The following is a 13879-nucleotide window of genomic DNA, read 5'->3' as shown; positions in this document are numbered from 1 at the left end:
TACGCCCAGTACTCGCGAGTTTGAAGCTCGTCACAGTCATTCAATCCCTGAATCCTACTCGGAATACCACAGACAATGTTTAGACTTTCCGGATTCTCATGAATGCCGCCATCAATCTAGCTTACACCACGAAGATTCTGATTAAGAGATCTAAGAGATACTCGTTTAATCTAAGGTAGAACGGAAGTTGTTGTCAGGCACGCATTCATAAGGAATGATGATGATTGTCACGTTCATCACATTCAGGTTGAAGTGTGAATGAATATCTTAGAAGCGGAATAAGTTGAATTGAATAGAAAATAGTAGTACTTTAAATTAATCTTTGAGGAACAGCAGAGCTCCACACCTTAATCTATGGAGTGTAGAAACTCTACCGTTGAAAATATATAAGTGAAAGGTCCAGGCATGGCCGAATGGCCAACCCCCAAAATGTGATCAATAGATCAAAATATAATCCAAAGATGTCTAATACAATAGTGAAAAGTCCTATTTATAATAAACTAGCTACTAGGGTTTACAGAAGTAAGTAATTGATGCATAAATCCACTTCCGGGGCCCACTTGGTGTGTGCTTGGGCTGAGCTTGAATGTTACACGTGCAGAGGCTCTTTCTGGAGTTGAACGCCAGGTTGTAACGTATTTCTGGCGTTCAACTCTGGTTTGTGACTTATTTCTGGCGTTTAACTCCAGACAGCAGCGTAGAACTGGCGTTCAACGCCCTTTTACGTCGTCTAAACTCGTTCAAAGTATGGACTATTATACATTGCTGGAAAGCCCTGGATGTCTACTTTCCAACGCAATTAGAAGCGCGCCATTTTGAGTTCTGTAGCTCCAGAAAATCCACTTTGAGTGCAGGGAGGTCAGAATCCAATAGCATCAGCAGTCCTTCTTCAACCTCTGAATTTGATTTTTGCTCAAGTCCCTCAATTTCAGCCAGAAAATACCTGAAATCACAGAAAAACACACAAACTCATAGTAAAGTCCAGAAATGTGAATTTAACATAAAAACTAATGAAAACATCCCTAAAAGTAATTAGATTCTACTAAAAACATACTAAAAACAATGCCAAAAAGCGTATAAATTATTCGCTCATCAGGTTGCTCAACAATTTGCAAAGGGCGGGGCACGCCAACCCTGGGCATGGCACGCCAGCTCTTGTCTCCAGAGAAGGAATCCCAGCATCTCACTATGGGCGTGGCATGCCAATCCTGGGCGTGGCATGCCAGGTCTAGTTTCCAGAAAGGTTGCACAAAAATGCACAATGGGCATGACATGCCAGGTCGAAGGCATGGCACGCCAGTGTTATCTTCCAAAAAGGGGCGTGGCACACCAGCTCTAATGGCCAGAGAAGGAGATTTAGGCATCATCGAAGGTGTGGCACGCTAGTTCATTTGGCCAGAAAGAAAGATTTATGCATCATCGAAGGCGTGGCACGCCAGTTCACTTGGCCAGCGAGGGAAGTTTGTTGCACCATCGAAGGCGTGGCACGCCAGACCTGGGCGTGGCACGCCAGACCTGGGCGTGGCACGCCAGGCCAACTTTCGAGAAAAGAGTTTTGAAAACTTTTACAAGGGCGTGGCACGCCAGTCTTGCACGTGGCATGCCAGTTCATTCTTCTAGAGGAATGCAAGGAGTGCATCATCAAGGGCATGGCACGCCAGTCTTGGGCGTGGCACGCCAACTCAACCCTCACAAGGGACGTGGCATGCCAAGTCATGAGCGTGGTGATGGGATATTTCTGTGGAAGAAACGAATTTCTCCAAAACACCCAAATCTAACCGGCAAGTGCACCGGGTCGCATCAAGTAATAATAACTCACGGGAGTGAGGTCGATCCCACAGGGATTGAAGGATTGAGCAATTTTAGTTTAGTGGTTGATTTAGTCAAGCGAATCAAGATTTGGTTGAGAGATTTGTGATTTGCAGAAATTAAATTGCATAGAAAGTAAAGGGAATGGGTAGTTGGCATGAAATTAAAGAGAACAGGAATTAAAGTGCTGAATCTTAAAGAACAAGAAATTAAATGGCAGAAACTTAGAACGCAAGAAATGTAAATTGCAAAATCTTAAAGTGCAAGAAATGTAAATGGCTTGAATTGTAAAGGGAATGGGGAGTTGGATTTGCAAAAATTAAACAAGGAAATGTAAATTGCAACCAACAGAGAAGTAAAAGAACACTTGGATTGAACCGGATCTAAAAACAGAATTGTAAATAAGCATGAAAACAGTAAACAGGGAATGGGAAATGGGGAATCCGGATCTCAGGACCCAAGAGACTAGATAACCAAGTCTAGATCTCAATGCCTTCCTAGATCCAACAAGAACAATTGCAAAGGAATTGTAAATTGCAAAGAAAGTAGATGAAGAACAATTAACAGAAATTAAATTCAATAAGCAGTAGAAGAAACAGAGAGATCTTCGGATGAGATTGAAACAGAATTCCTTCAATTCTCCAACCCAAGATCCAATACAATTGCAATTGAAATTGAAAGCAATAAAACTAAGAGGAAGAGAGTGGAATTCTCCTTCCCCGAAACTAAGAAATTAAAGATCACTCAATATCCAAAGCTCTCCGAAAACTATTATGAAAACTCCAAAGGGAAGCTCTCTGAAGAACTTGAATTCTATCCTATTTATACACTTTCTTCAAATGATCTTCAAGCCTTGAGTTGGGCCTTTGCTCTTGGTGGAATTGGGTTGAAAGAGGCCTTGGTTGATTGCTCTTGGAGTTTGGAGAAGAACCAAAGTGAACCAAATGAACCGGGTTGGAGTTTTGCAAAAGTTGGAGTAAAAGTTTGAGCAAAAGTTAGGGGCTAACTTTTGCTCCAACTTTTCATATCAGCCACCATAACTTGCTGCTATCCACGTTGGGACAAAAGTTAGGGGTCTAACTTTTGCTCCAACGTTGGCCTCCTAATGTGTACTTATGGCGCCAACGTTAGCCCAAAAGTTAGAGGCTAACGTTGGCGCGGGAGGTTTTTCTTATGCCAACGTTAGCCACCAAGTTAGGGGCTAACGTTGGCGCAAACTTTTGGTGCCCAGGGGTGATTTTCATGTGCCAACGTTAGCCCAAAAGTTAGGGGCTAACGTTGGCGCAAACTTTTGGTGCCCAGGGAGTGATTTTCAAGCTCCAACGTTAGCCCAAAAGTTAGGGGCTAACGTTGGGGCTAACTTTTCACCCAAAAGTTTGAGGCTAACTTTAGGTCCAGCTTTTTGCTTCCTGGTTCAATTTCACTTATTCCATTGTCCTCTCTTTACTCCTAGCTATTCCTTCTTGCTTCAACCTTTCTCCAAGCTTTCTTCACCTATCATTAATCAACCAAACACATCAAAGCTATGCTTAAAATTATGAGATATTCATTCTTTCGTAATATGTGACAATTATAGTATAAAACCTCATGAAATAGCATGAATTCATACATGGTTGATTAAATCAAAGGAAACATGAAAATCTACCCAATTAGATTGCTTATGGCTCAAGAAAGTGCATAATTCAATTGAAAACTAAAGAAAAGGGCTAGTGAAACTAGGCTAAGATGACTTGTCTTCACAACACCAAACTTAAAGCTTGCTTGTCCTCAAGCAAGAAATAAATTTATGCTCCAAGGTTCTTTCAATTAAGATGGATTGAAGAATAACTTGTAAAGTCCAGTGAGTGAAGTGATCAGGTACAGTGGGGTGAACTCTAAATCATGTGCTCTTGCAAGGGCTTCAGTGCTTACTAGTCCTCACATATTGGGAGTCTTAGGTCTTAGGATTTTCATCCAAATGGTATCATGGAGATCTCTTTATATGTAATCACCTTGAAGTAGCTTATAGTTTCTGTACTTTGGCCTCGACTCTAAGTATCATGTCTCAAAGCAGCTCTTTAATTAAGCTTTCAATCAATACTCCTAAACTAGTTGGTTTTAAGGTATTGGGTGTTAAAGCACCCCTAAGGATTTACTTGCTCAAGCCTCTTTCTTTGACACACTTCAACCACAAGCATTTACTAGGATAACAACTCTTTGAGTTTTTTTTTTTTTTTTTGTTTCTTTTTTTCTTTTTCTGCCTAGTACTTGATGCTCAGAGCCTTGGGCCATGTTCTTTTTTGTTTTTGTATTTTCTTTACTTTCTTTTTGTTTTGCTTGCTGCTTCTCAGATCAATTGATTTTTGAGAATCTCCACAATACTTCTTTGAACTTCATGTCCTGCCTATGAGCTCCCATGCAAGTTTTCACAAGCATGCAACCTCAATACATAATCATACAACTAGAACCACCACTTCTCCCAATCTTTTGCTTGCCTCAAAACTGATTGATTCCTCAATCCTTCTTTTCAAAGAACTTTCATGTGATGCATTTCTTGAAAATTGAGTGCAAACAAGTTTTGAAGATAAGAATGTTGTGAATGATCAAGCGTCTTGCTTCTTGAATCACAGAAAGACTATGCTATGCAGGCAGGCAGGGGTAAAAAAACTATACTATGCAGACAAGCAGGGCAGATAAGGATACAATCCAACCTTCAATTACAGCAATATTTGATGTAAAACAATCACTTAACAATACAACCTGTTGAAGTTTACTTGCTTTCCTTCTTCTCATCATCATCATTGCTGGCCTTCATGTTCATCTTTCACCTCTTTGATTGATGATGCTAAACATCTCCAAAAGCTTGTATGATACTCTGCAGTGATATTGAAAGTTGCTTGTTCCCCAAGCACTTGGAAACAATGGTTAATTTTCATGATTTATTTGCGGGCTTTTTGAACTTACTTTGGTGTGGGAACATCAAACTTAGTACCTTGCCAAAGGTTAACCATGTGTGATAATTTCTTTTTCTTTTTCAAAAGTGATAGAACTGAAAACTAAGAAAAACAGTAAAATGGCTAACTAGTTCATCCAGTATGCTTGAAGCCTACATTATGCAGAAAGTGAGAATGTGTGTTACAATGGGGTTTTGGTGGACACCAAACTTAGAATCCTTCATTCTCCTTTATATTGTTTTGGTGTGTACACCAAACTTAGCTTCTTGCAATCTAGATAAAACTAATTAACCTTTTTATTGAAATAGATATGAAAAGATAGTTACCTCCGGTTGGGTTGCCTCCCAACAAGCGCTCTTTTATTGTCACTAGCTTGACATCCTCTGTGCTTGCTCAGCTCAAATTCTGAGCTTCCTTCTCCTTGTCCCATTGTCCTTCTAAGTGAGGCTTTGCTTTCTTCTCACTCGTTTCTGTGAGGTTTTTGGCTAATTGTTCCATTTGCTTCCCAATTCCCCCGAGTAAGTTCTCATGGTGTTTGTTCATCATCACTTGATGTGTCATCATTCTCTCTAGTACGCTCTCTAGATTGGTGATCCTTTGAGAATTCTGTGAGATTGTGTGGTGATGTTGTTGCAGGTTTGGGAAGTGGTTGTTGCAGTTGAAGTTCCTTGGTTCCTGATGTTGAGGTTCCCTCATTCTTAGATAAGAATGTGGCTTCCATGGTGGGAACTGTGCATTCACTGTAGTGGAATGGAGAAAATCAAGTTGTCTAGCCATTGACTCCAATTGTTGCTGAGTTTGCTGATGTAGCTGTTTGCTTTGATTCATGACTGCCTTCATTCCTTCAAGATTCATCGTATCTTTCTCTGAAGTTGCATTCTGTGGTGTCTCAAAGGAGTGTTGGTTGTTGGTTCTCTTGTCATTGAACCTTGCAGTTCCTTGACCAGTTGCTGTTGCTTCGAATAAGTCATCTGAGAAGTGATCCACCGCTCTTCTCGTTTCTGGGGTTAATCCTTCGTAGAATGCTTGAAAAGCCACTTTGTCATTTGCTTTCTCGTATCTTTCCCATGCTTTGAGCAATGGTTCTTCCTCTCCTTGCATGAATGGATGTGTTCCCTCTTTCATCTTGATGTTCTGTTGGGATGTAGAGAATTTGGCTAGAAATTTGGCAACCAAACCATCCCAACTAGTGATACTTCCTTGGGGAAGAGTTTCAAGCCATTGTGCTGCCTCATCCTTTAGTGAGAAAGGGAATAGCAAGAGCTTATAGACATCATTATTGACAACATCACAGATCCTCAGAAAAATAGATAGATGCTGTTCAGGATCCTCCAATGGATTTCCACCATAGGAACAATTGTTCTCTATTAGTGTAATGATTTGCGGCTTCATGTTGGCATGTTCTTCTTTCTCAGAAACTTCATTTTCAATGATATCCTTCCCTCTGGCTGCTCTTTTTTCCTGCGACATAAAAATCAACAACGGAACACACAGTGATACTCTTGAAAATTGAGTGTAGTCAGTTGAGACAAAACTTTAAACAGTTAGTGGGTTAGTCAAAAATTAAAGAAAAAATGCTTGATTTAGATCACCACCTCACTTAATCATTGTCAATCTAATCAATCCCCGGCAACGGCGCCAAAAACTTGATGGGATATTTCTGTGGAAGAAACGAATTTCTCCAAAACACCCAAATCTAACCGGCAAGTGCACCGGGTCGCATCAAGTAATAATAACTCACGGGAGTGAGGTCGATCCCACAGGGATTGAAGGATTGAGCAATTTTAGTTTAGTGGTTGATTTAGTCAAGCGAATCAAGATTTGGTTGAGAGATTTGTGATTTGCAGAAATTAAATTGCATAGAAAGTAAAGGGAATGGGTAGTTGGCATGAAATTAAAGAGAACAGGAATTAAAGTGCTGAATCTTAAAGAACAAGAAATTAAATGGCAGAAACTTAGAACGCAAGAAATGTAAATTGCAAAATCTTAAAGTGCAAGAAATGTAAATGGCTTGAATTGTAAAGGGAATGGGGAGTTGGATTTGCAAAAATTAAACAAGGAAATGTAAATTGCAACCAACAGAGAAGTAAAAGAACACTTGGATTGAACCGGATCTAAAAACAGAATTGTAAATAAGCATGAAAACAGTAAACAGGGAATGGGAAATGGGGAATCCGGATCTCAGGACCCAAGAGACTAGATAACCAAGTCTAGATCTCAATGCCTTCCTAGATCCAACAAGAACAATTGCAAAGGAATTGTAAATTGCAAAGAAAGTAGATGAAGAAATATTAACAGAAATTAAATTCAATAAGCAGTAGAAGAAACAGAGAGATCTTCGGATGAGATTGAAACAGAATTCCTTCAATTCTCCAACCCAAGATCCAATACAATTGCAATTGAAATTGAAAGCAATAAAACTAAGAGGAAGAGAGTGGAATTCTCCTTCCCCGAAACTAAGAAATTAAAGATCACTCAATATCCAAAGCTCTCCGAAAACTATTATGAAAACTCCAAAGGAAAGCTCTCTGAAGAACTTGAATTCTATCCTATTTATACACTTTCTTCAAATGATCTTCAAGCCTTGAGTTGGGCCTTTGCTCTTGGTGGAATTGGGTTGAAAGAGGCCTTGGTTGATTGCTCTTGGAGTTTGGAGAAGAACCAAAGTGAACCAAATGAACCGGGTTGGAGTTTTGCAAAAGTTGGAGTAAAAGTTTGAGCAAAAGTTAGGGGCTAACTTTTGCTCCAACTTTTCATATCAGCCACCATAACTTGCTGCTATCCACGTTGGGACAAAAGTTAGGGGTCTAACTTTTGCTCCAACGTTGGCCTCCTAATGTGTACTTATGGCGCCAACGTTAGCCCAAAAGTTAGAGGCTAACGTTGGCGCAAACTTTTGCTCCTCCCCTTGTATTTTTCATGTGCCAACGTTAGCCCAAAAGTTAGGGGCTAACGTTGGCGCAAACTTTTGGTGGCCAGGGAGGTTTTTCTTATGCCAACATTAGCCACCAAGTTAGGGGCTAACGTTGGCGCAAACTTTTGGTGCCCAGGGGTGATTTTCATGTGCCAACGTTAGCCCAAAAGTTAGGGGCTAACGTTGGCGCAAACTTTTGGTGCCCAGGGAGTGATTTTCAAGCTCCAACGTTAGCCCAAAAGTTAGGGGCTAACGTTGGGGCTAACTTTTCACCCAAAAGTTTGTGCAAAAGTTTGAGGCTAACTTTAGGTCCAGCTTTTTGCTTCCTGGTTCAATTTCACTTATTCCATTGTCCTCTCTTTACTCCTAGCTATTCCTTCTTGCTTCAACCTTTCTCCAAGCTTTCTTCACCTATCATTAATCAACCAAACACATCAAAGCTATGCTTAAAATCATGAGATATTCATTCTTTCATAATATGTGACAATTATAGTATAAAACCTCATGAAATAGCATGAATTCATACATGGTTGATTAAATCAAAGGAAACATGAAAATCTACCCAATTAGCTTGCTTATGGCTCAAGAAAGTGCATAATTCAATTGAAAACTAAAGAAAAGGGCTAGTGAAACTAGGCTAAGATGACTTGTCATCACGTGGCATGCCAGTTCATTTCTTCAGAGAGCAAGAGGAGGCATCATTGAGGGTGTGGCATGCCAGATCTTCCAAGTGGCACGCCACCTCACATGCTAGCAGAGAGAGACTTCAAGCTCAGTTAGTTAGGATATTTTGTAATTTCTATTTCCTTTTTGTAATTCTATTTTAGGAGTAGTATAAGTACCCCTTAAAGGGTACTGAAGAGGGGACTTTTGACACTTAGAACTTTTGCTTTTACTTCACTTTTACTACACTTTTCTATGCACTTTTCTATCTCCTGCACTTTCTCTGAGCTATGAGTAGCTAAACTCCCTCTCATTGGGGGAGAAAGCTCTGTTGTACTTGATGGATTAATACTAGTTTGAGTTTCTTCTTCTCTTCATCTCTCTTTGATTTACTAAAAGGAATTTCGTTTTTCATGCTTAGCATTCAATTATTTTGGAAAAGAGATTGAATGTATTCGGGTTTTATGTGAACCTTGGAAGAGGAATCATAAAATCATGCTTGAAATCCCTTCTCACATTGAGTAGATATGGGTTTTGGGATTAGATAAATGTGACGCTAGATCTACCCACTACTTGGATCTATGGGGATGTGTGGTATAATCAGGGACCAAGTTTATCTCTCTTCATGAGCAATTAGACCAAGGAATTGGCTATTGATCAAGATTTGAGAGATTGACTTATCAAGGAATTGGGATTCAATCACTCATGATTGCCAAGAGGCCAATGAGTTACATGATTGAAGAAGAGATGATCTGAAATTAATCCGGAGAATGCAACATCTCCTAACCCCAATGAATCTTTCCCATTCTTATCTTCCCTATTCTTTATAGCTTTGTTTAAAATATGTTCATCAACACATTCCCCTTTACAATTCAGTTATTTACATTTCTGTTCTTTGATTCCCATTTATTTTATGCAATTTAAGATTCTGCACTTTAACCCTATGCCATTTACATTCCAGCACTTTACTATCTTTCTTTATCTTCAAGTCATTTAGAATTCTGTTATTTACATTTCTGCATCCATCACCCAATTCTGATCCGTTCAACTAGAGTGTCTTATTGATTTAAATTGCTCAATCGATCAATCTCTGTGGGATTCGACCTCACTCTATTGTAAATTTTTACTTGACGATAATTCGATATACTTGCTGAAAGGGTTATTATAATAGTGCAGTAATTTCCGTCATCAATGCACAAGCTAAATACATCTTCCTTCATTTATCCTTGCATATTCATGTGCAAGTGCCAAGTAGAAAGAGGTCTATAAACACATCCAAAACTCATTCGGACTTGTGTTTTGCATAATCTTAAATATGTCATATCTATTTACAAATTGAAATAGACATTTAAAATAAATAAAGCATATACACTAGATAACAATTTCAACAGAACAAAGTTTCCATTCCCAAATAGACAAAATCTCCTCCCACAAAGACTTAAACTTTTTTGCCTCTATCGTCCATCCTAGAAAATGAATAAGTAAAATAATCATTTTCCAATCATCTTTCAATACTTAAAAGACAGTACTCCGAACAACAAATGAATCAATAACAATGAGATCATCCCTGCTCTAAATAAAATTGTTCATATATTTCGTTATCTACAGTGGTGCATATTCTGTTGCTGCCACATAAGCATGAAAATGATATAGTTTTGGATAGTGAAGTATATTTATCACATATCCACCATTTATTATCGTAAAAGACCAAATTGGTAAATTTTTTTTCTTCAAAACTAATTAGTCCATAATTAAAATTTTCAAGAACCTAATTGTCACTTTACTCTTTTATTTTTAAAAGGTTGCAATTTTAATTGGAATGGATTATTTTGAACAATAGGGAGAAAAAGAACTTTAAATCTATACGTGTTTGTTGTAATTATATATTTGAAATTTTTGTATAAAAAAAACTGAAAAAATGAAAGAATTTAATAAATACCTAATTATATTGTAAAAAAAATTTATTGAAGCTATAAGTTTCTCATCCCTTATACCCTAGAATCGTTTATGCTACCGGAGGATCAAATTCTTCTAAAATCGTTTATACACTAGAATTGTTTATACTATCGAAGGATCAAATTCTTCTAAAGCGAGAAAATTGACAATTAATTGCTCATCCACTGATAATTAGTTATTTATTTTATCACTTTACTAATCTTCCTTTTACTAATCTCCTTCCTTCAGTGGATCTAAATTCTCTCATAAAATTCCTCTGAAAAGAAATGCCGATCATATATATCAATCTAAATTCAATTTAACGGGGCAAAAGGCACAAGCTGTAATTCAAAAGACAATTTGTTCCCCTTTAAGAATTCAGAGGCCAAGAGTTTGAAATTTATCTAAATGAACATTCAGGTTCAGATAAAATGACAAGAAGAAGAGTATAGAGAAAATAAACTAGAGTAAATGGGAATTAGGTCCAACAAGAGAACGAAATAATAGTAACTCAAGCTGAGGGAACTGGAGCATCCTTCACTGATTCACGCCATGCATACTGTCTAGCTCCATCCTTGTCAACAATTTTGATAACAAAGTTTGGTGGTGCCACAACCAACCTCGACCTGATTTCCATAATGCATTTATCTACCAGATCAATTGCTTCTTCCACTGACATTCCACTGTGGTAGTGTCTGTCCATCATTGACAACGAAAAGTACGAGCCATAACCAAAAGCTCCCTTGTCAACCTTGTGCATTGTCGCAATGTAGTCAATGTAGTAAAGTGAAGGGCCTGTCTCCTTGTCATAACCAGCAAGAAGAACGTTCACAAAGTAGGGGTTCTGACAAAAAAAAAAATTCAGATATATATAAATTCAGTATCCAAATCAAGTAAATGCTAATGGTTACAGCTATGTAATATGTGACTCGGCATGTTAAACCAAGTTGAAGGAGAGAGGGAGAGGAAGCCAAAAATCTTATTGATGATAGCCTCACAAAATGAACAAAATTTAAGGATATGTAACACATGAGGGTATTAATAAAATAAACGAGCATTAACTACTTCCTCAAATGCTAAAGCATTATTATAAAATAAACCCAAAGTGAGAGGCACGGACACCACAACATAGATTACAGCCCATCAATACAGAAGATAAATGTTATTAGATGATGCAATGGCATGAAGAATAATGCTAAATAGACAGGACAAGTATCAATGAGAACCCTTTTACATCATCTTCATCTTAAACAACGGAAAGATCTCTCAATCACTCCTTACTTAGTTGTAGATCATGCAGCCCAGTGCACAAGCCTCCACCTAGTGGGTTTGAAAGGGTTAGATCACAGCGGAAAGCATTTCATCTTCTTACCATGTACTTAATCTTATGTACAGGAAAACTGCGTTAAACACGAAGGTTGTATATGGCCATGAATGTCTACAGCTTCAGTGTAGTTCAAGTGTACAACATAAAGCTCCAATGTAGTACAACCACAATACAATGGCTATCAAACAATTATCAACACAATCAGAACAAAAATCCAGCTCAGACTTCAGAGAACAGCTGCATGAAACATGATGCCAACTCTTCCTATCTCTACGGCAACTCAGAAATATCAAAATACTTAACTGACACAAACACATCACAATCAAGAACCTCTCCCAAAGCACAGGAAAATCCATAGACAGATTAACCCAAAGCACAGTAACAAAATGGGCAGTCTGGTGTGAAACATCCTGTGTTATGCAGAGTTCGAGTAGGCAGCCTAACCTATGCAAGCAGCTGCTGATTCAAGGGCTTGACCCCATGACCTTTAGGTCATACCGAAGCAACTCAATTGTTCCCCTTCACAGATCAAAATGGGTAACAATCCTTTCTAATCATATAACTAAAACACAAACATTTGGCAAAAACCCATAGATTCTGAAATAACAATACACACAATAACAAAGTAGGAGCTGAAAGGCATGGCCTGAAGTAAGAAAGAAGAAATTTACCTAATTACTCATAAAATCAGCGGAAAAGGAAGAATTAGGTCAAAAATTGTGGAAAAGGGAAAAAAATGGGGGTTACCTTGCGAAGAGCGGTGGCTAACTCGCCACGGGTGAAATTGGCAGCGGCGGCAGTGGTCAAAGGGATCCCATTACGGAACTGGTAGAGAGCCACGTTCTTCTGTATGTACTCGGTGAACTGAACCCTGCAACCAGAGAGTACCAACAGAGTTCAGAAATAAAAATAAAATCGAAGGTTCTAGAAGGAAGGAGAGAAGGTAAGAGGGAGAGAGGGACCTGTCACCCGGCTCACCGCTGGCGGCGATGAGTTTGTGGGAGTCGAGGACCATGATCTTGTCTTCGTTGGACTTGTGTACAAGGATGCTGTGAACCGCCGACGTGTCCGCCACCACGATCGCGAACCCGTTACCCACCAAGCCAAATACGCACTCCATCTTCTTTCTTCCTCTTCCTCTTCCTCACTTCACGAATCTCTTTTATTTTCCCCACTCACGGCGAAATAAAAAACAGTAGAGTTCCCACTTCCCAGCTTCTTCTTCTCTCACCAACACACAGTGACCACTAACTCGCAAGAGTTTGCATTAGTTGACGAAAAACAAATAGAGTAAATATATTGGATATTTTCGGCATTCAAATTTTTATTTTCAAAAAGTTATAAAAATTTATTTTAATTAATTTTTTATATCTATATTAAATAAATAAGTCTCTAATAAATTTTATTATAAGATAAATAAATTTTAAAAATATTATTATAAAATAAATTATTCTCTTTTAAAATAATAGAAATATCAGTATCACAGAAATAATTTTTGAAAATTTTTAAAAAATTAAAATTTGTTGTTCGATCCAAAATTTTTTGCGATCAATTTAAATATTTTTTTATAAATAAAAATAATTTTTATAAACAAAATAAAACGATTATTAACTCTACGATATTTTTGAAAATTTTAAAATTTAATATTCAATTATATTTAGCAAATAATTTTCTAGATGAATTTGTCTTAAAATTTTAAATACTACACTAATTTATATTTTTATTGTATTAGAATAGTTTTGCATTCATATCCTGCCCTAAATGCAACCCAAGTCCATTAAAAATAAAGGCCTTTTAAAGGTGGTTTCTTCCACTCACTCGACTTCTGATAAGCGGATAATTTATACGCTTTTTGACATTGTTTTTAGTATGTTTTTAGTAGGATCTAATTACTTTTAGGGATGTTTTCATTAGTTTTTATGTTAAATTCACATTTCTGGACTTTACTATGAGTTTGTGTGTTTTTCTGTGATTTCAGGTATTTTCTGGCTAAAATTGAGGGACTTGAGCAGAAATCAGATTCAGAGGTTGAAGAAGGACTGCTGATGATGTTGGATTCTGACCTCCCTGCGCTCAAAGTGGATTTTCTGGAGCTACAGAACTCGAAATGGCGCACTTCCAATTGCGTTGGAAAGTAGACATCCAGGGCTTTCCAGCAATATATAATAGTTCATACTTTGGCCAAGAATAGACGACGTAAACTGGCGTTCAACGCCAGTTTTCTGCCCAATTCTGGCGTCCAGCGCCAGAAAAGGATCCAAAACCAGAGTTGAACGCCCAAACTGGCACAAAAGCTGG

The 13879-nt window shown here is 38.1% G+C and overlaps 1 protein-coding gene across 1 annotated transcript; it reads right to left on the bottom strand.

Annotated features, from left to right (window-relative positions):
- Positions 1-10598: 10598 nt before the first annotated feature.
- Positions 10599-12865, bottom strand: LOC107630549 (proteasome subunit beta type-2-B). Its single transcript, XM_088509114.1, has 3 exons — positions 12544-12865; positions 12329-12452; positions 10599-11098 (listed from the first exon to the last, which is right to left on the bottom strand). Exons 1-3 carry the CDS (start codon positions 12699-12701, stop codon positions 10766-10768), a joined length of 615 nt encoding a protein of 204 aa, XP_088365240.1. The 5' UTR covers positions 12702-12865; the 3' UTR covers positions 10599-10765.
- Positions 12866-13879: the final 1014 nt, after the last annotated feature.

The sequence above is a fragment of the Arachis ipaensis genome, chromosome B3 (genome assembly GCF_059453495.1).
Source record: "Arachis ipaensis isolate K30076 ecotype BB chromosome B3, ASM5945349v1, whole genome shotgun sequence".
In the NCBI taxonomy this organism is placed as follows: Eukaryota; Viridiplantae; Streptophyta; class Magnoliopsida; order Fabales; family Fabaceae; genus Arachis; species Arachis ipaensis.
Note: the sequence above shows the minus strand (reverse complement) of the source record. Positions and strands in the feature narration are given on the sequence as shown.